This window comes from Emys orbicularis, chromosome 1, assembly GCF_028017835.1.
Source record: "Emys orbicularis isolate rEmyOrb1 chromosome 1, rEmyOrb1.hap1, whole genome shotgun sequence".
NCBI classification, from domain to species: Eukaryota; Metazoa; Chordata; order Testudines; family Emydidae; genus Emys; species Emys orbicularis.
Window position 1 is genome coordinate 64,601,490 of NC_088683.1, and position 22,625 is coordinate 64,624,114.

General features: G+C 44.2%; 1 protein-coding gene across 1 annotated transcript in view; it reads right to left on the bottom strand.

Annotated features, from left to right (window-relative positions):
* Positions 1–12,900: 12,900 nt before the first annotated feature.
* PPM1H (protein phosphatase, Mg2+/Mn2+ dependent 1H) overlaps positions 12,901–22,625 on the bottom strand; it is a 215,536-nt gene continuing 205,811 nt past the window's right edge. The window contains exon 10 of the mRNA XM_065408660.1: positions 12,901–13,048. Within this exon, the coding sequence (XP_065264732.1) occupies positions 12,901–13,048 (148 nt within the window). The remainder of the gene's footprint in view (positions 13,049–22,625) is intronic.

Sequence of the window (22,625 nt, forward strand, 5' to 3'; positions counted from 1 at the left end):
TTAGCTGCATCTTTGGTGACAGGCTCAGCACAGTGCTGCATAATATACAGTCTTGGCTGGCTAAAACAGACACTCATTAAACAGGAGGACCGAATGGCTAGGTAGCAGTTCTGCAGAAAAGGACCTAGGGGTCACAGTGGACGAGAAGCTGGATATGAGTCAACAGTGTGCTCTTGTTGCCAAGAAGGCTAACGGCATTTTGGGCTGTATAAGTAGGGGCATTGCCAGCAGATCGAGGAACGTGATCATTACCCTTTATTCGACATTGGTGAGGCCTCATCTGGAGTACTGTGTCCAGTTTTGGGCCCCACACTACAAGAAGGATGTGGAAAAATTGGAAAGAGTCCAGCGGAGGGCAACAAAAATGATTAGGGGTCTGGAGCACATGACTTATGAGGAGAGGCTGAGGGAACTGGGATTGTTTAGTCTCCAGAAGAGAAGAATGAGGGGGGATTTGATAGCTGCTTTCAACTACCTGAGGGGGGGTTCCAAAGGGGATGGAGCTCGGCTGTTCTCAGTGGTGGCAGATGACAGACCAAGGAGCAATGGTCTCAAGTTGCAGTGGGGGAGGTCTAGGTTGGATATTAGGAAACACTATTTCACTAGGAGGGTGGTGAAGCACTGGAATGCTTTACCTAGGGAGGTGGTGGAATCTCCTTCCTTAGAGGTTTTTAAGGTCAGGCTTGACAAAGCCCTGGCTGGGATGATTTAGTTGGGAATTGGTCCTGCTTTGAGCAGGGGGTTGGACTAGATGACCTCCTGAGGTCCCTTCCAACCCTGATATTCTATGATTCTATGGAAAAGGAGAGGGCTAGAAAAGTGAAGAAATGAGGTGGGGAAGGAAAAGGACACCTGGGGAGGGAGCCAGTCTGACATCCCGGGTGGTATTTGGAATTTAGCTGGAGCCAGTGAAGATGGTGGTGTCCTCTGGAGTCCTCTCTTGGACTGTTGTGGTCAGGACATGTCTCAGGATCAGAAGAACATGATGAAGACCCAAAGATGTCCTGGTGGATCCCAGGCTCCCAGAAGACTGGGGCAATGATAGCCATGATGGTGATGCTCACTCCTTTCCCTTCTTTCAATCAGCAATTGTGCTTGCGCTCGATTCCCCCCCAAAAGGGAGCAATGGATGGAATAGGCCCATCACCTCATTATTTTTTCCACCTATTTGGGCCTAATTTCTGACTCGCTGATGCTGGTTCATTGATTTCTGGTCCCACATGTCTCTTAATTATCCGACATGATTTTTACACAGTCCTTGAACTATATCAGTCGGCCTTTTGTTTGGACTAATTCAGTCTGTCTCCCTTTTGCACCTTTTTCCATCAACATTTGTTGCTATGCAACATTTTATGACACTTCACTCGCTTGTTACAATGAAGCTCACAATTAGGGTAAATGTATACACCCCAATAGTCCAACAGAATCCCGATAGCCCACTGGTCAGGGTACTCAGCTGCTTAGTGTCAAGGACTTTGGCAGTGATAATTTGGAGGGTGGCTGGCTCTCTTGGTGCTGTCTGTAGATGTTGCTTATGTGGAGACAATGCCTGATCAGTGATCTACACTACTGCTAAGTACAAGTGACTTCAAGCATTGCGCTCTCGAGGGTCCTGTGGATCTGGCGTGTGGTGAAGTACCTGGCTGAGAGACGTTGGGTCTGCACTGCTATGGGAGGTGCTGCCCCACAGTGCCAGCACTCAGTGGTTGAGGTGGACAGACTTACACTTTGCCTCATGCTGGCTTTTCGTGGGTGGGGCTGGAGGTGAGCACCACAACATTTGAGTGCTTGCGATGACAGATCTGACAGAGGTTGCAGCGAATGTCCAGCATGGATGAGCACGTCTTTCTTCTGTACTGATACTGTTTGATATTGTCTGCTGTGTTAACCCCTCAGGAGTAGCAGCTTCAACACTGGAAGAACCCTTGAGCACAGAGACACGTCTCATAGACGAGACTTCAAAACACCAAACCAAAAAGGCACCAAAACAGAAGTGCTGAGGCAAAAGCTATTGTAGCACCAAAGAGATGGCCCAAGGTCACTGAACCAAAGTGCCTCTGAGGTCTGGTACCCTGCTGGTGCCCCTGAATATGCAGTGGGATCACCAAAATAAAACAAGCAAAGAACCAGCCCCAACAGGAACGGAGATGGGAACACTTGAAAGGATAGTGAAGCAGAATAGGTGCTGCGTCGCCTGAAGAGCTGGATCGGTCCTGCTGGGAGCTCTTTTTCTGCCCTTGTTCAAGAAGAACTGACAGGATAATTCCAGGTATAACATTTAAGTTCAGAAGAGGCCTGAGACCATTAGTAAGGGGATTGGCCTTGCATTCCTAGCTCGTGCTGCTGCCTTTAGGGAACAACACCAAAAACAACAAGTCTTAAGAAAATCTTAAGGGAGTTCTGACTGTCTTGCTTTAGGGAACAAACATTGAGGAGTGAAAAATCAGGCACATTTGGTATCTTTAAAGACTGGACAATTATGTTTTAACATCCCCATAGAGGAAAATGGCTCGCTAATCCAAGAGACAAGGTGGGTGAGGTAATATCTTGTACAGGACCAATTTCTGTTGGTGAAAGAGACAAGTTTTCAAGCTTACAAAGAGGTCTTCTCCAGGTCTAATCCCAGACTGTTAGTTGGTTTATGGCCATAAACATGACTGTTTATTATCTGCATTTTTTTTTGTCTTATTTAATGTATCTGTAGCTAGCCTGGTCATTCATACAAATACCTAATCCTTTTGAAATCCTACTTTAGTTCTTTGCCTCATATCTGGTGGCAGCACAGACTAGATCTGCAGTCTCATTATGCAGTGAGTAAAAATATATTTCCTTAGATCATGTTTAAATGTGGCCCTTCTTAATTTCATTGCTAAATAGGGTAAAGAAGAGCCCCCCAACTGACCGCTTCTGCACCATTATTTTTTATACCTTTGTTATGTTCCCTCTTATTCATCTTGCTTTAGAACTAAATAGTTGTTCTTTCAGTCTCCTCCTTAGGGCTTTCCATGCCTCTAATCATTTCAGTTGTCCTTCCATTGTTTTGCAAAGTAGAACACTTAAAAAAAAATCCATCTTTGTCATTCCCCATAAAAGCAGGATGTGCAATAACTTTAGCTTATACACTCTTCCCGCCACAGTTCTAGAGTAGACCTGGAATCAGTAAACGTTGCAATCTAGGCTCATATGCTAGAAACGTCGAGCAGCTAGCACAGGAATGTGTTTAAGACGATATCATTTTTCAGGCCATTAACAGCTTTTCAATAATTAGGCAAAACACAGTAAAATGCTACAACTTGCATCATTCCTCTATGATGTTTAGTTAATTAACGCCATCCTGTAAAAGTAGCAAGCATAAATTATGGTGCCAACCATTCGTTTACTATATATAGAGAGCAATTGTTACTTTGGGTCTGAGTTGTGAATGTCACCTAATTCCTAAGGAATGAAAATAGCAAGTACATTACAGTAGCCACTCTCATGCATAGTTTAGACCTGCATTTCTCAAATGCGACCACCGTGGCCACATGCAGTCACCAGAGGCTTTTTTTTGTGGCCACAGCGTCCTGGACTGTTATGGGCGGGGGGCGGGCAAAGTAATGGCCCCCTCCCTGTTACTCCTGGATGCACCGCTTTGGTGTTGGTTGCTGGGGCTGCCAGTAGTGGTTTGGTCCTGCTTCCCCTGTGGAGACACCTGGGGCACAATGTTGGAGGACCAGGCAAGCTGATGAGTTTCCCACCTTCCCAGGGGTGGTGGGGTTCAGGCTTTGGGCTTCAGCAGCCCAGGGTTGGCAGGAGAGCGGGGCGGCAGGCTCTGGCCACAGGGCTTTGGGCACCAGCTCCCCACCTACCCCCATTGCCCCTAGCCCCCGCTGCCTCCCCCGACCCCCCCATCCAGGGCTTAATTTGTCCCCATGCTTGAGTAAATCTGCTGTGAAAAGTGATACTTGTATGCTTGTTAATATCACTTTTCACAAGACTCACTAGCTAGCAATACATAAATTACAATGATTTAAACAGCTATATGTGCTTATTTGTTTTTCCTAAAGCGAATTAAGTATTTTAAGAAAAAGTGTGAGCGGGGCCACTAGCAAGAGATGGTAGCTACACTCTGAGGCCACGAAAAAAATTTGTCCTGCCAACCCCTGGTTTAGACTGTATCTGAGGGGAGAGCAGTAGAACCACTCTAGGTCTAGTCATTACAAATGTTGTACTTGGAAGGGCACCGATTATAGGTTAAAAAAGGCTTTGATATTCTTTAGTTCCCTGTCATTACATACTATAGACCAGAGGTGGCCAAACTGCAGTGAGCAAGCTGCATGCAGCGCTTTTACAGTTAAAGTGTGGCTCACGGGGCCCCCTCTTCACATGCCCCCTCTTCTCTGCCTACCAGACTGGGGGGGGGGGGGGGAGGGGAAGAGTTCAGGGCTTCTACCCTGCAGCAGGGTAGCAGGGCTAGGGGCTTCTGCTAGAGATGACTGGTACCTGCTGAGAGTGGGAGTGCACAATTTAAAGGTTCAGCTCCCACAACAGCTTGAGGCACACCTCTCCCCCCCCCCCCCCAGCATGCCCTGCCCATTACCCTCACCAGCCCCTCCCTGCAGCTCCCAGGTATTAGCTCTGCATGGCGAGACAGTGGCAAATAGCTGGGAACTGCAGGGAGGGGCGGCTGTTTAGGCACCACAGGGAGGTAGCAGCGGTTCTCCCTGAAGCTCCCAGTTGTTTGCCACTGTATTGCCCCACGGCTGCAGTGCCCAGCTTGTCTGCTCCAGCACCTACCCCACACACGTTGCCTCTGGCTTCGGCCCAGCGGGGATGGGGTCTCGGGTTTTTAGCCCTGCAGAGCACGCCTGCCAGGGCTCAGGGCTTCAGCAGGAGCAAGGCTTCAGCCTCAAGCCCTGGCAGGCACCTCCAATGGGGCTGAAGCCCCAAGACACCCCTCCCCCCACCCCCGAGGCTCAAGCCCCGAGCCCCAGCAGGTCCACCGTGGCTCTTGACCATCTGAAGATTGTCGTATGTGGCTCGGGGGGTCAGTACATTTGGCCATCCCGATCTAGACCCTTGTTTCTGCAGTTTCCAAGCGTGCTAGGCACATTCCAGAACAAAGAAAGGAGCTACAATCTTTGCCCCCAATAGGCATGACTCAGCAGTAAACAATGGGGCATATACTGAGGAAAAGCAAGAGTAAAAGTAATAAAAAAATCACACAGCTGCGCACTTCCCAGTATGGTAAGTGACCATTATGGTCACTGGTTTAATTTTTTTTTAAAAAGAAACGAATTAATTGTGACTATACAGAACGTGTGTGTGTGTGTGGTTTTTTTTTTAAAGGAAATATTAGATTGAAGGGCTGTGGTGTGAGGAGAAGATTTTGAAAAGTGTAACCAGTAGCTTGGCATATAATGCTCATTTGTGCTTTTAGAAATCACCCTCAGATTGAACAGGGATTGTACATGTTAAAGAGTAAAATAAACAATCCAGTGTCATTACACTACATAAAACCCTACATTGTATGGATAAGGAAACCCTGAGTTATATTTTAGTGTAATTAATATACTGGAGGAGGAGTAGGGAAATGAAAAAATAGCATTAATTTAGTAAGCTTTCTGGGGGTATTTTCTTCACACATGTAAACAATGTATGGGTTGATTGCTGGGAAATGTTTCTGAAGCTGACAGAGAGATGCAATTCCAGCTTTTTAATGAAGTGCTGGAGTTCTAGGATACATGGTATCCTGCAGGAATATTGCCCTGGGCTCTGGTCTGCTATGATTCAAAGAGGCAGGCATTACTACATGTATCTAGTGCACCTTACAGATGCTTCTTCACTTCTATGACTCAAGTATACATTTGTTTAGCTTGGTGGAATCATCAGAATTATGTCTGGATTTATGATTATGCAGCTTGAGAATGTAAGCCCATGCGTCCTAAGAAAGTGACCCTTCCTGAAGATATGTGGACTTTTTGTGACAGTCTCTGCCCCAAAGCAATACCCTGGCACCCCCACATTTACCATGGTGATATGATTATATGTTTTGTGCACAGTATGCCTTGTAAGGTATCATTCTAAAAGTCTTCATCTGTTAAACATTAATAGCCTGTTGGATTGTATGTGCTGTCATTGTATCTGAAGTTATGAATATTGACTATGTACCAGTATTTCAAATGTATTTCCTCCTTGAGTGACACCACAAGGCAGTTTACATCCAGTCTAGCCAGCACATTGTGGATGTACCATTCAAAGTAATGGCCCATTAAGAAACACAATAGGCCATAGAAGCAGCTTATCCTCGCCTGATGGGTTTTCCTGTGGATGCTTCAGCCAGAATATAAGTAATGGCTGCTATGACGCATCAAAGCATGCAAGGATAAGTGACTAGATCATGTAATACTGGACTCCATGTATTTTTCCACAAACTGTGATGGGGACTTTGCTTGGAACAATGCAGTTCCCGCCACATGGAAGAAGCTATAAAAGTGACATAATTACAGGGCCTCACTCCCCGTACAACACAACACCTAGAAACACATCTGCAAGAAAAGACTTTGAATGAGGGAGAGTGGTCCCAGGTGGGAAAGAAGGAATCCCAGCCTGTGTATGAAAGGTCTGCAAACGGCTTGTACCATCTGGGTGAGAGACTGCTTAATTCAAATCCTGTCTAGTTTATAGAAATTAGATTGTGATTTTGTTTCGTTTTCTAGGTAACTAACTTTGATCTGTACACATTACTTATAATCACTTAAAATCGATCTTTCTGTAGTTAATAAATCTTTTATTTTTTTCCACCTAAAACAGAGTGGTGTTTGAAAAGCAAAAGGGAAATCTGCTCAGGAATGGTGCATTGTCCTCTCCACATTGAGGAAGGGGTGGACTGTATAATAAACATACACACTGGTCAGGCTTTTGGTATAGATGGTATAGTTCTGAATTCCTAGGCTGGGGAACTGGAGGGAAACTGGCTGAAACCTCTATTGTTGGTTCATAAGTGGCTAGTGAAAGCATTCATGTAACTGCAGCTGGGTGTGTCTCTGCTTGTGTATGGCTGTGTAGGTGCAAGTCCAAGAGAGGACTGCAGCTTGTCACAGCATCACAGTGAGTGAGGGAGCCCAGGCTGGTGAGACAGAGGGCTCAGTGGTACCCAGTTCCAGGTTGCCCCCCTGGGGAAGTAAGTCACACTTTTCAAAAGTCACTTCATGTCTAATTTTCATATTCACTTGCTACCATTTTGCATTTGCCATAAACTGAGTTGATGATTGAGCACTTTGCAGGATCATCCTCTGTGTCAGGCTGTGGCCCACTGACCACGACTTAGAGATCCATTGAGGCTGAGAGATCAGATTGTCTCTCATAGAAGCCAGTGACCATGCCATTGCTTCACAAGTGAGACTATTTGGCAGTGAATCATCCCATCTCTTGTAAGACATAGCATGTTAACAATAGTCATTACTAGCCAATCATCAACTCCACAGTAAAGGAATTTGGGACAGCAATCTCCATGACAATGACAATCAAAATAAAGTGTTTATATATATATATATATATATAATTAATTTTTTTATTTTAAAACTTCTTTGCGCATACATTTCTTCAACATCCTCCTTTTTTTTCATTGCACTTAAAAGTTTCAACCCCCCCCCCCCCCCCCCACAAAATATATCCCTTTACTAAACATTTTTTGTTCTCGGGTTACAAAAAAGGTAACATTTCACAGTCACAAAGCAAAAGTACATTGGTCCAAAACATCTTCATCTAACAGATTCTTCTTTGTTTGGGCTATACAAAGTTTAGACAATCAAACGTTCCTCAAAATATGCTAATGACGGAAAGAGGAAAGTGGCAGCTACCAAATTTAAGAAACAAAAAAAGTAGTAAAATAAAGTACCCATGGAAGAACAAAAAAGGTGGAGGTTGACAAGGGAGCCTCCTTCAAGTACATCACAGGTAGAAAACAGCAGCACAGTTACAGCATTGTTTGGTCACTGTCTATATGATAGCCACATTAATAGATCTACATCTAAGAGCCAGATAGAACAAAAAGTTATTTACACATCTAGAATGTTGTGGAAAGAAATGACCAGAGTCTGGAATTCATGTTAGATACAAGCCATGATGTCATGTGTGCAAAAAAAGGCAAGAACAAATATGACAGAGTTGGCTGGGTTGCGTAGTGTCCTTTAAAACCAAGTCTATGTACAAGTACAGTTCAAAGCCAAAACCTGTCCAGATATTGTAAGTGTTGTGCTTCAAATCAGCAAGGAGACAGGGCATAGCTACTACAGTAATTCAGAGACCTCTTTAGTCGCATTTGAGCATGTAAATAATTTCTTGTCAGTCCCGTGGCCTAAAAACCACGTTTGCTTTACACAGTCAGCCTTGTTGCTTTTCAATTTGTTTTATTAGGAAATTTCTCTCTTTTCTGGTGCAGGGGCTATTGACAACGAGCTCTCTCAGGTGGTATGATTATGTATTCACTCAGAGAATGTAACTCTGTTGGTTACCTAATGAAATATCTGGGCTTTCCATTAAATTAAGCAAGAGAAATTTTTGGCCGCATAGGCAGGAGAAAGTTTGAGAGGCAGCTGTATTAGCGTACGGAATAGTATTCAAAGGAGAATAGAGGAAGTCACTTTGCTTGGGATGTTTAAAATAAGACTGGAGCAAGCACTTGGAAAAAAAGCTTTAGGGAGTTATCCAGCATTTGCAGAAGAGATAGACTAGATGGTTTATTAGTCATTTTCCATATATAATTTTTATTAGTCTATGATTTGATGACTTGCCTGATTTTGTAAATAGTACTGCTTGATTGGAGGGGGATAGCATTGTGAAGCAGCAATATTGATTGGCACAGCAAGATTATTACTATAGTTGATCATTCCTAGGCAGTCCAATTCCTGCATGTCAAATATCCTATCAAAATGAGAGCTTTTCTATGTGCTGATCCCTTATGGGCGCATGTGTGTATTGGGAGCGCAGGGACTGAGATTTGCTGTCCCAATGGAATGTGCCTTATTACTGAAGTAGTGCCTTTAAGGTACAAAATCTTCTTGCTGGAAAATGGCATGCACACAACAGTGGTCATAGGTGGGAAGAAAATTTTCAAAGCTTTCTACTTGCCTTCAGAAATGTTTGCTGCTGTGACCCATAATATGCTGAAATCTACAAATGGAAGCAAGAGTCTATGATAAAACAAGATGTACTTGAATATCTTTTCAATAATTCTCCCCCCACCCCCAAATATTCTCCTGCCTCCTAAAAGCATCACGTTTTGGAGAAAAGTATGGAATGCTATACAGAGGTGGTAAGAAGGTATTTATACTAAAAGCCAGGCTACGACAGCATTGTATCAGAGGAAGTTATATTGGGCAGACATTTCTCACAAGGAAAGCATGTGCATGCCTAAGAGGTTTTGAATTAAAAGCAAAACAAAAAACACCAGCACAATTACAGTAAACTTATGTTTGACTGGGAAGCTTTTTATTAAACTAGAACATCCTCAGAGCTCATTAAAACAAGGACTTGACTGCAATTCAGTTTGCACAGAATTCGAGAGTCTGTTTTCTTTCTCAGTGTTCTGAGTGACGTGCTTTTGGCTTTTCCAGGAAGTGCCCTGGAAGCCAACACCATGATCTAGACATGCTAGCTGCAAAGGGATGAGGTGAATTGTGGTGGAAGTCTGAATGAAAAAACAAGAAAACCTACTGAGCTCAATTCACAAAGCAATAGCAATGCTGGGAAGATTTTGCTAAGAGTCATTTTGCTACTTTTGATTTATGCACCTCACTGTTGGTGCCAAACACTTTTAAGGTTACTTTTAAAAAGGTTGTTAAATGGGAAGGTATATTTTCCATTGCAGTTTAAGGACAGTAATATTCTAAATCTTGCTGTAATGCAGAGTCACATATTGCACTGCAGATGAATGAGTTTCAATTAAAAGATCTTTCTTCTTCCTATCTTCTGAATGATGGCAGCTGTAGACACCATGCTTCTAACTAAAATCAAGGATAACACACTGGCATTGGATTTGTATCAATCAGGCTCACAGCGAGTACCATAGGCATTACCTTGAGATGTACCAGTGCTCCCTCCTGTTAGTACCGCTGAAAAGGATTTGCCATTGTTTCCCTCCTGATTTAAGTGAACTGAATCATTGAGGACTACACAGCTACAAAACCCATGAAAAAGTACATGGATAAGTTTACTAGGCCAAACAAAGAAAAAATAAATAGGTGCATGAGGAAAAAGCTCTTGCTTGAACTATAAAACATATGAGAGATTATGTGGAAAATGTTCTAGACTCAGTGAGATTTCAAATCTGCATCTCTCTTTCCATTTGCATAAAGAAATAGGGGTAAGGGCAAAAAAGGTAAAGCACAGCAGTACATAAGCAGATATGCTGCTGATTTATGTAGGCTCTGGATTGTGAACCAGCTGTGTTTTCTGCGGTGCTATCATACGCAGGCACTGTGGAATCCATGGAACAGTTTGCAGGCTACAATCATACACTTGGGACACGTTTGAGCCAAATTATCCATACAGCACTGCCTCGTTTCAGCTTGGAACTCCTGCTACTATTGACAGGGAGGGGCTTTTAAGTCTGGTGCACTGGGATTGTTGTACTTGCACATCAAAGTGGCATAGCAGCCCTTGTAGTGCCACGGATTGAACTAAACACCTGTTGAGCTTCACTGAAAACACACGGTACCTTGTTTACGTAGCACATAATAAATTACTCAGTTGGAAGGCTCCAGGCCTGTCCTATTCAGAAGAAAATGTGACCACCTCAGGGAATGCAAAGGACGCGGCATCCACTTGTTAAAGCTGGCACTTTCTCCTTTGGGACAAACTTCCCATTTGTGAGGTGTCTAGTTAGCTCTCCCATATTTCTAGGATTATGTCAACTGCATTTCTCCTAGCTAGCCAATTTTATTTACAAACTGGGATCAGCAGCTCCAGCAGTCGAAGGTTAGGGGGCTCGCTAGCCATGAGGACCCAGCTATCTGTTAGCAGATTCTGAAAAAAGGACTGAAATCACTGGCAGCGAAGAGAGTTCTATGTTTATAGACCAGTAACTGCAGCTATGTCTGCATTGCGGTCTGTGGAGCCATAACCATCTAGCTACCCCAGGTCCCAATAACAGTGAAGACGCAGCAGTGTGGGTGTCAGCAGAGGCTGTCCAAGCTCCCCGGGACCTCTGGGCACACCCTGGCATTGCTAGCCCACGCTGAAGCTCACTGCTGTTTTTAGCCAGATTAGTTAGATTGAGGCTAGCGCGGGTATGGCTACATGAACTGCAAATCACACCTCCAATTACTGCACTACACTGGCTATGTCTGTGCTGCATTTTGCCTGAATGGTTTCCTGTTGCACTGTTGCTTCTACGCTGGTATCTTATTTAGAGAGATTTTTCTTAACATCAAGTGAGTGCAACTGGCAGAGGAGACCAAGCAAGCCAAGGACTTCCACTAACGCGTTAATCCTCGATCCCTGGTACCAAAAGGTGCAGAGTTATGAGTGAGTTGCCACCTTCTGAGCATGGGACTCTGATGATGGGGGCAGGGCAGAGGGCTTTTATGATGAATAATAAGGGAGACAGAAATGAAAGGCTTTTCAATAAGGTTGCTATCTGTGTTCCTGGGTTAATAACTAGAACAATAACATTTACCATAGACACCCAATTAAACCCAAACTCAGAAGACAAAATACATTTACTGAACACTGATCGCTAAGCTGTATGTCCAGTGATCTTTTCAACAGGATGCATCATAAAGCAGACAGACCCAGCCAAAGAATGAAAATCCTAGGTCCCAAACGGTACGTCTACTCTCCAGCGAGGAGCAAGCCTCCCAGCCTGGGCAGACGGACTCAAGCTCGAGTGCTAAAAATAGGAATGTGGACATTGTGGCTCAGGCTGGAGCTCAGCCTCTCAAGCCCACGGACCTCTTAGACTTGAGAGCCCAAGCTCCAGCCTGAGCTGAAATGTCGATCCTGCTATTTTTAGTGCACTACCTCGAGCCCCGCTAGCACGAGTCAGTCTACCTGAGCTGCAGGGTAGCCCGACCCAAAGAAACCTTGGCTTCCAGAGGAACTCTGCATCAAGTCAAGATCTGGTACATCATGGTCATATCAAAGGAAATCTTGACAAAATTCCTGTTGCAAGATTTATTCTTGTATCGACACAATGTGCCCTACTCTCCAGGGCAATTTTTGCAGATGGCTTGGCTGTGGTGAGCTAGACCGAGTCACAAGGACAGTCTTGGTTTTGCCACCAGAACATGTGAAATAAGGAGCTGTAAAGTCTCTGAAGGGGGTTTAAGTGGGAAAAATGAGAATTCAATCATACATGTACAATTTTTGGAAGGTCTTCATGGAAAAAGAATGACAATTACTCGTAATGACCAATAACGTCAAGTGTCAGATCAAGTTTTAACTTTTTTTTTTTTTTTAAATGACCCATCCCAAGGCCATGACTTCAGTCATCTTGGGGATGTTAAGAGCCTCACTGGCTTTCAATCCCCGTTTCTATTTTCAAAACTGAAAATGGCTGTTTCAAGCCACATGGTAAACTGAAAAAGATTAAGTCCTGTTTCAGGTCACAATGGGGTCCTCACTTGGAGGGACAATACAGGGAACCATCAATCCATAATATATTAGCAGCATTTAAGTTCCATTCCTGTTAAGCACCAAAAACCATTAATATAGGGAAGCTGTAACCTTAAGAGATACCTTTAATCGTGTGCAGGATATGTGCAGAGCCCTACCTTTTGGGCAGAAACATCGCCTTCCAGCATGAGTTTAGATTAAATTACATCAATCAGAACTGTCCTGGTCAGATCTGAACATCATGTCTTTTCAAAGGCTCTTCCTAAAAAGACCACCCTCCCATTATCATTGTCGGTGCTACTTTCATGACAAGTTGTTTCCATGTATTAAAGGAATGACATAGACAGAAATGTCGTCTCCTGAGCCCAGTCTGTCATTGGATATTCTCCAGCCCCTGTCCTTCAGCACTCCCCTGGCTCGCATCACCAGGTCCTGAGCTGCTAGCGTGTATCTGTGGAGGAGGAGGAACACAGTTACATTGCAGAAATAGAGCATGCAGAGATCACGGTTGCTAGTATTATGAAGAATGTGTTTTCACAGCTCATGAGATTTACATTTGTGAGATACAAAGACAAGCTGTCAGATCCGTTCATCAGCAATCAAAGAACAAGTGTTGACTACTAGTAAAAATTATTTAGCACCTGAGGATCTCTAAGCATTTTACAAATTTTAAAGCATTAGGTCAAGTTTTTCACAAGCGGCTAGCGATTTTGGGTGCCCAACTCGAGACACCTTAAGGTCGCCCGATTTGCAGAAAGTGCTGAACATCCCTCAGAAAATTAGGCCTTTGTAAGGGGTCTTATATGGAGCACCCCAAAAAAATCACTAAACCCCTTTTGAAAACCTTGACCGTCAGCGTCAAACACCTCTTTAAAGAAAGTTAAATAGTAGTATACCCATTTCACAGATTGATACACTATGGCAAAGAGGGTGAGCAACGCATAGTGAGTTGGTTACAAAGCCAAAAATAAAATCCAGGAACTCCCTGATCTTTACTTCAATTTATACCTTACACCAAAAGGATGAATTGTCAGTTTCCACTGAAACAGTATCCTATTTTTGAAACCATTATAATTATTTTAAAACTGACAAAATACATAGAGGTTATATAGTCAGATTAATGAAATCAGCACTCTCTTTAAATTTATTAATTCAGTGAAGACCATTCCAAACTGACATGTCAGGTGCTTACTGTATTGGAAATATTTGCTAGCCATTTCATTAAGTTACAAAACTGTGAAACAGAGCAGCACTCCATTGAGCTGAGCTGCATTGTATTTTATTGCAGATATTTGTTGTCCCCCAGCTTCATGAAACAGTTGAGAAACAATGACACTGCTCTGGGGGCCAGAAGCACAAAGGTGGCACATAGCCAACCTTGGACCCTGCCCAGCTCTTGTTCTGCATGATTCTCTAGCAGAACTCAGTCAGGGCCAATATGTATAACTGAAATGTTAGAGACACACGGTGGGTGAGGCAATATCTTTTATTGGACCAACTTTGTTGGAGAGAGAGAGACAAGCTTTCGAGCCACACAGAGCTCTTCTTCAGATCCCAAAGCAGGAAGAGCTCTGTGTAGCTTGTCTCTCTGTCCAACAGAAGTTGGTCCAATAAAAGATATTACCCCACCTACCTTGCCTCTGTAATATCCTGGGACCGACATGGCTACAACAACCCTGTACATAACTGAAATGTTGTCAGTTCAATGACCATATGCTCAGCTACAGAGGCCTGCAGTTTTGCACTACACTAAAACATATTTGCAGGACATTTAGAGGAACGATCACAACAACAAATCCCTAAATGGCTAACTTGTGATTTTGACAGGATTGATTCTACCTTCCAGAGGATTATGACAAAACTGATCACAATGGCACTGGAGCATCAGTGCAGGACACTTCCGTTTCCAAGAGAAAGCAGCTCACTTACAACTTCTCAGATACATAGCCCTCAGTCTGAAAGATCAGCTGCTTAGTAGTGTTATTTTTACAGCACGAGTCCTTGCTCAACTCTACCTCTGGTGCCAATGCAATATTTACCATGAAGAATATCCCACATAATCCTAGTTGCATTAGCTGGATCCACACTTCCATGACAAAGTACATTTTCACCCATCACAAGGCTATCTCAATGCTGATAATCATTGTCATCTCTGTTTTCCCAATGCCTGGCTGCTTCTGCCTGGAAAGGGGCAGCAGGATGAGTGTGTGTGTTTTGGGGGTGGGAAGGTATCCAGGGGCTGTATAATAAAATCAGTGCCAAACACTGGCCCAAATATACAGGGAACAGGAACCAAAGACTCTGGCATCATGGCAAACCCCATAGACGTCAGGTAGGTTGCCCCACCAACTGTGAGGGATCCCTTCCTAGAACACCACAAAGTACAAGGGACAAGGCCCCAAAACCAGTTCTAAGGGCAGCACTCCAGGGAAACCTTTCGGGGAAGTGACCTGCACCAGAACTCATCTAAGGACAAAGAGCAGACACTTCAAATGATCATAAATGGCAGGGCGCTCATTATGCAAGAGATGGTTACTACAGGATTTGAGGTTAGAATAAGCTGAGAATGCATTATTTAATGGCACAAAGCTTGAATCAGAAAAGATTGTATGTAACTGGTGAAGATGAATACTCAAGAAACAGTATGACGGTGGTCATTATTACGGTTTTTCATTTTAACACTTGTTGGTGTCTCAGCCCTCCAGGAAATATTAAGACACACTACACAACGACTCAGCAGTTGGAAGGGATTTTTAAAATACAATGTAAACTTCACTGCACAGTAAATGGAGATTGAAAATCGGAATGTAAAGGAAGGGTCAATGTCAAATGCAAATAACGGATTAAAAGCAGAGAATGGTGTGTTTTGGCGATGCAGTGAGAAACTGGTAAGATTTTCTAGGCCTCACTAGTTTTAACAAGAGATTTCCTCTCTGTGCTAAGAAAGGGGTCTAAGGGTCATTTTACACAAGTGAAGAGGTAATGACATAGGCACAAACTCTCTCTTAGACACACACACGCTGCAGTTGCCAAGGTCTGTTCTATAGCAAAGATCCTGAAGAACAGGGAGAGAAGATAACAAGAAGCACTGACCCTATTGCCCTAATACAAAATGAAATTTCATTTTCTAAAGAAATACACATTGATACGCCTCAGCTTCCATATACCAACATCCAATGTGAGGCTAAAGAACACACAAATTCCGCATGGCACACCCAGAGCTTGTATCAGACATGCGGTGAATAAAAACAATCAACGAGAGTTGCAGCTAAGAGCATTTCAAGGATTTCTCAATTTTTGTCAGAATTTAGGAGAAGAAAATGCCAGCAAGCCAGTGAAAGGGAAAGTTTATCTTTCACCTGTTCCTAATTTACAAGGGCTTCCCACAATTCAAGAACACAAAGGAGTCACTATTGCTTTTAAGCTGCTGTATAAAAGCTGAAGGGCTTTCCTGTTTAAAGTGGTGTTCTGAAATGACAAGATGACAAAAGCCTTCAATAAGCCAGAGAGTCTCACAAAGACAGAATATGAAAAACACAAGAAAACGAGGATGTTGAAGCTAAGAAAACAGAGGAGGTAAAGACAGTAGAGAGGGAACATATTCCTCTTCCAATGCAGAGTTGAATTAGAGCACTGCTGTTCGGCTGGGCATCAGAGGAAATGGGGTGAATTTCTGGCACTTGGCGATGAATAGCAGCAGCAGTCCATTATTGAATGCTTTATCCACTAATGCTGTGAACTTGGGATTCAACTGTCAAGATAGCATTAGAGAACTGCTGAAATAGTCTTAAAGTACTTCTTCCCCAATGACGAGCTGCACCGGAATGCAACTTTTGTGATTTGAGAGTACTTTTTTCCCTCCCACTGAAGCTTTCCGTATTGATCAGCGGAGTACTGCAAAGAGAAATGGCTGCAGTGGGGGAAATACACTCTTGGCAGACTGTATGGCCTTTTTGGGCTGCTTCCCAGCCTCCCAAGCACAAAGGAGGTACAGAGACTCCCCAGAACCTCCTACCTATCCCCCACAGCCTGAGAGTGGGGACAGGACATGGGGAAAGGTGAGAAGGAAAGATTTTTGAAGTAGCAATCAGGGAGCACAGCTGCAATGCCTTAGCTGTATCAGCCTCATACGAGGAAACAGCATGATACTGATGCTCCTTCATTGTCTTCTTCATTTATGCTTTTTCACCGCTCCCTATGTATGGACTGCACTTCCTGAGTTGATCTGCAAGGCCACCTTCCAATCATCATTCATGTTCCCCTTTAAGGCCCATTCTTGCCACAACACCTACAAGAAATTAGCCAGCTAGGATGTCCATTTTGTGTAAATATTAACCCCCCACCACGCCACTGGTTAGCCCGCACTGGGAAACCACAAAGTGATCAACCCTCCCTACTGTCTTGTTCCTTCACGTCTCATTGTGCAAGTTCCTTGGGGCAGGGATCATGTCATCTGTTTTGGGGAGACGCAGAGCATCAGCTATATCAGCTATTATAAACACGTAATAATCCTGAAGCGTAGTCTTATGTCTCACTGTCCTCTGTTGTTTCTCTTTTCCTTCCCTTTTGCCACATAAGGGCCTTCCCATCATCACTTCACTATGTTTAAAATTAGTAACACTGTTGTGTAATTTCACTTGCATGGCAAGTCGGAGGACAGCAGAATATCAGCAGGTTTATATTTACATATAGGAGGTGACCTCTGTTAGAGCCCAGTGGCCTATATTACAGTGGGATCAGGATGAAGACACTGTGCTAGTGCTCTAATGGACACTTGAAGTAGAAAATGAAGCCTTCAGATTCAGCCACACAGCTTGGAAGACATTCCAGATGACGACCACAATGTGGCAGGTACCACGACAATGCAAAACTTCTGCAGTTTATCTCATGAATCCACCGTGCTTTCCATGTGATTGCACCGCCATAGTTTTTAAAAGAGGAGATAGAACCAAAACCTCATATCAAACTATGCCTGAAACACAGGAAAGCTTGGATTTGAGGTTCCATTTTTGTAATGGGATGAACTAGAACCTGAATCTGAATACGGCTTCATTTTAGGAAGAGTGCATATAGGTATTTTGCAGTTTGGGCCCATCTTTAGGATTCAACAAAGAATTTATATAGATAACAGAGAACATCCAGAGTTCCAATACTAAGAATTAACAAACTAACAAAAGCCCCAAGAGTTTTGGAAGGGATGTAAACTGTCATGTGTCAGAGCATTAATTAATGGGTGTTAGTAAGAAACCATTCCTGTGGACAGATGATTCCATAACTGCTTACTCTAGTGTTTCTTGCATCTTCCTCTAAAGCTTCTACTATTGGTTACTGTTGGAAACTGGGCTAGATGGACCACTAATCTCACCCAACATGGAGGTTCTTATTATAACCACAATGTGGAAGGTATTACAGGATCCATACAATTTCTCCCATGGGTCATTTCCACATTCCCCGTCATTTAAAAATTCAAGTTGATGAATTTACCGTAGAGTGTGTTACTAAACTTATCAAACAAGATGGAATTTTGCTGGACAACGTTATTTTAAACATATTTGCAAAGTGATCAATACGTAAGATCTCTGCTTAACTGACTACTCCGAAGAATGGGACACTGTTTCATAGTCAGGACTGCTATACAATCATGAATCCATTAGCTATACTTCATTTGGACTACTGTGAGGTAATTAGGTAAAATCTTTCACACAGTACTTTAAACCCTTTAAATATTCTTTATAACCAAGCAGCAAGAGCAATTCTGCAAGGTAATTTTCATAAATATCATTGTAAGCCACATGAAAGACTGTTCTAATTACCTCTTGCAAGCTGGCATGAAAAATGCCTTGCCACTATTATTTATAAGTCCCTAAATGATCTGGCACAAAATTACTTAAAAGAACAAATTAACATTCACTTCAGATGTCCATTCATAGAACACCAGTTCAAACACTAATAAATGTGTTTGTTCTGAGACTTAAGTAAAGAAGGTCCTGATTCTGGTGTGACTTACACTGGAATAGATCAGGAGTAACCTCACTAAATTTAATGGAGTTAAACCAATGTTAGATGGATCAGAATGAGACCCAGAAAATCTGCTTTTCCTTTTAGGATTCCTAATCTTTTGTATACTGTATAATAACCTCTACTAATTAGTTCAGCTAACTCATTGGTGACATTTAACAAAGAATCTTCATTCTTAGTGCAAGAAATGTGTGGCAAAGCTACCTCATTATCCGCCTTCGTATCCCACCTCAAAACTCTCCTTTGCCATGATACCTACAAAAAAGCTGACAGTGATTAGACTGCTGGCATGCACAGACCAGTGCCTACCATGCAGACCAATTATGTTTCACGGTTTACTTGTACTCCCCCAACCATCTAATCCATCATCTGGTGTATCTTGTCTTATATTTAGACCGTAAACCCCTTGAGGCAGGGACTGTCACCTTTTTTGTTCTGAGTGTACAGACCTGCCACAGATGGGGTGCAGATCTATGAGTAGGGCCCCTAGGCACTATGGCAGGGGCGGGCAAACTTTTTGGCCTGAGGGCCACATCGGGTTTCCAAAATTGAATGGGGGGCCGGTGCCTCCCCAAACAGCCAGGTGTGGCCCAGCCCCCAACCCCTATCTCACCCCCCCTGCTTCTCACCCCCTGACAGCCCCTCTGGGGACTCCTGCCCCATCCAACCCCCCCGTTCCCTGTTGGCCCCCCTGGGACTCCTGCCCCATCCACCACCCCTTGCTCCCTGTCCCCGACCGCTCCCGGACCCCCCGCCCCTGACTGGCTCCCGGCACCCTATCCAACCCCCCCTCCTTCCACACCCCCGCCCCCTGACCACCACCCTGAACTCCCCAGCCCTCTTACCACGCTGCCTGGAGCACCGGTGGCTGGCTGCGCTACAGCTGCGCTGCCCAGAGCGCCGGCTCAGGCCGCGGCTCTGCAGCTGCGCTGCCTGGCCATCCGGAGCATTGTGCTGGCGGTGCATTGAGCAGAGGCTGCGGGGGAGGGGGAACAGGAACAGCAGGGAGGGGCTAGGGGTAGCCTCCCGGGCCAGGAGCTCAGGGGACGGGCAGGAGGGTCCCGTGGGCTGGATGTGGCCGTGGGCCGTAGTTTGCCCACCTCTGCACTATGGTAATAAAAATAAAAACAACAAGGAGTCCTTGTGGCACCTTAGAGACTAACAAATTGATTTGGGCATAAGCTTTCAAAAGCTTATGCCCAAATCAATTTGTTAGTCTCTAAGGTGCCACAAGGACTCCTTGTTTTTGCTGATACAGACTACCACGACTACCACTCTGAAATAAAAATAAAGTTATCAACTTCTGAATGATTGAAAGATTAGACCTATTGTAAATGGTTAGCTGCTGAATAGGTAGGCACTATTATTTGTATTGTGGTAGCAGACCCCAGAGAGATCAAGATCCTATTGGTCTAGCTGCTGTACACTAATGTAGCAGGAGACGGTCTCTGCCCAGAATCTATTGAAATCTGAATAGATAAGGCCGGCAGAGTGGGAGGAAGGGAGTATTATCACCCCCATTTCACATATGGGGAACAGAGGCACAGAGAGATGCAGTGACTTGCCCAAGTTCACACAGGAAGTCTGTGGCAGAGCCAGGAATTAAATCTGATCTCTGTGCAGTGACTTACCCTCACGACCATGCTTCCTCTCCACTGTTAATTTACAATAAGCTATTCATGATTCCGGGTACGTGTATGTCCTTGGATAGCGTTGCTGATGTCAACTCGGATAAACTGAGATTCCCCGAATAAAGTTTTAAATAATATATTGTTTGGCGACTCCCTCCCCCACATTATCAACCAGGTGAGGCACCTCAAAGTTCTGACCATTCTTCCTCTGCCATCGCCTAACACCCTGAGGATCCCTCTGTTCCTAACTGATTCCTGACTAGTTTCTCCTCCTCTTTCCACTACTTCCCTCACAGGAGCTTAGAGAAGTTCTGGGTCTGCTACTAACTGATGATAGGATTTCATTAGTTTGTAACAAAAGTTTTGGGAAAGCTTGTTTAAATAAAGATGGCGGCCATGCCAAAACCGGGAAATCAACAATCAAGCAACTTGTTTCTAAGCTGAACGGCACACAAAACCCAGCTCTCCATTCCCCCGGGCATATTCCTGCACTGTTGCAAGTAGAATCATGTCCTGAAAAGAGGAGAAAAATTACAGGAAAATTCTCTAGGATGGGGGATGGTCAACACTGCTCTCTGTCTGTCCACCGTGGAGCACTACTTCAGACTCAGATGAGCCGTACGTTCTGATCAGCAAAGGACTTTCCCTGGGGTTCTCTATGCTTTTTGACTGGCTGAGTCACCAAGCTCACTTTAAGCTTTGCAGACAGCCCTTTCTTCTAACTGCTTGCTAAGGCAGTCCTTGCTACCCACCTAGAGACAACTGTGCCTCAGATTTTCCAAGAGAAAGTCATTGTGCCTAATAGGGAATGAATGGGGTGATTGTAGGCAGCTGCCCTGGGAGCTACAAGTGTTTGTCATAGAGTTCAAGGCCAGAAGAGACCACCAGATCATCCAGTCTGACCTCCTGCATATCACAGGCAACTAAACACCACTCAGCCACCTCCACACCAAGGCCAACACCCAGAATTAGACCAAAATATTGTAGCCCTAGGAAGACTAAACTATAGTGTGCCATAGGTAGAGAACAGGAGGAACTGTGGTGCACCAGTGGCCAAGGCCCCGGTAATGGCATGGAATTAAGTGAGAAATACCCAGATGATCCTGGCAAGTGACCCATTCCCCATGCTGCAGAAGAAGCCAACGCACATCCCCTCAAAGTCACTGCCAATCTGACACAGGGGGAAATTCCTTCCCAACCCCATGTATGGCCATTAGTTTAACATTGTGTGCATATTCTTAAGTAATCAGTGCCTATTTTTTAGGCCCTGTTCCTAGGCACTATTCACCTACCCAGCCTCTCTTCCTCCCAACCCAGGATGGTGGGTTGGATGTCCACATGACCAGCTGTTGCCTCCATCATGGCTTTCAGATTCCTCTCATTGCGGTGGCAAGTTGGAGTCAGCACTCAGTAGTACTATGTGCATGTACTAGCAGTGAGCAAGAAGCAACCAAGATAAGAAGGGCAGCACCAGGTTTTGTGGACAGTTCTTCTGAGACTCTCCCTTTTGGGGGGCAGGTGAGTGTGGCAGGTGTGCACAGGGAGAGAGGAAGCAACAGCTGGGCGAATGAAGTCCCAGAGAGGTGGGGAGGTTCCAGGAAGCAACCTCTCAAACAACTTATTTATAGAACAGACAAACAGTCACTACAGTATTAGGGGAGCCTTTTAGCACTTGGTTTGGCTGGTATCTACCTCTTTGGGAACAGGGCAGGAGAAAGGGGGATGGGTTTTCCCAATCCTGCTGGCACATCCCTAGACTTCGTTGTTGTATTTTTAAATGAAAGCACCATTTTGTGTTGGCTGTTCAGCATATACATATGCTGCTGCTGCTTCTCTTCTCTTGGGCACGCTGTATGATGCCATAGCCCTGGCCTCTCCTGCAAAACCTAGTATTTATTTATCTATCTATCTTAGCAAAGGGACTAATAAGCTGTAGGGAAGTCAAGCAGCCCAGGCTCTCTCATTTCTACCACATCTCTCAGAGAGGAGATTGTGAAGGTCAGAATGTCACAGCTGCAGCTTCACGCTAATCATCCATTCACCTGACAATCCAGCACTTGCAGTGAAATGCTATTTTACATTCCATGTTTGTAAGTGTCAGTATAAGAAAATACTGTTTGCAATTTTCTCTAGAATGGCTGTCACTTAAAAACCCAAGTGGCTGTCAGAGTGCCTTTGCCCATGGTTATCTTCCCCGTTTTCCCTTTGTGTGGTAGTACAGGGCTAAGCCTGAAAAGATGATGATTCAGAAACAAACACATGAAGCATTTTCAGACTTGCTGTCCTCTTTCCCACACCAACTGCCATCAACAGACTAATGTAACTAGAGCTCTATGGATTTTTCCACACATTTTCATTTGGGTGCCAAAATATCCCAGA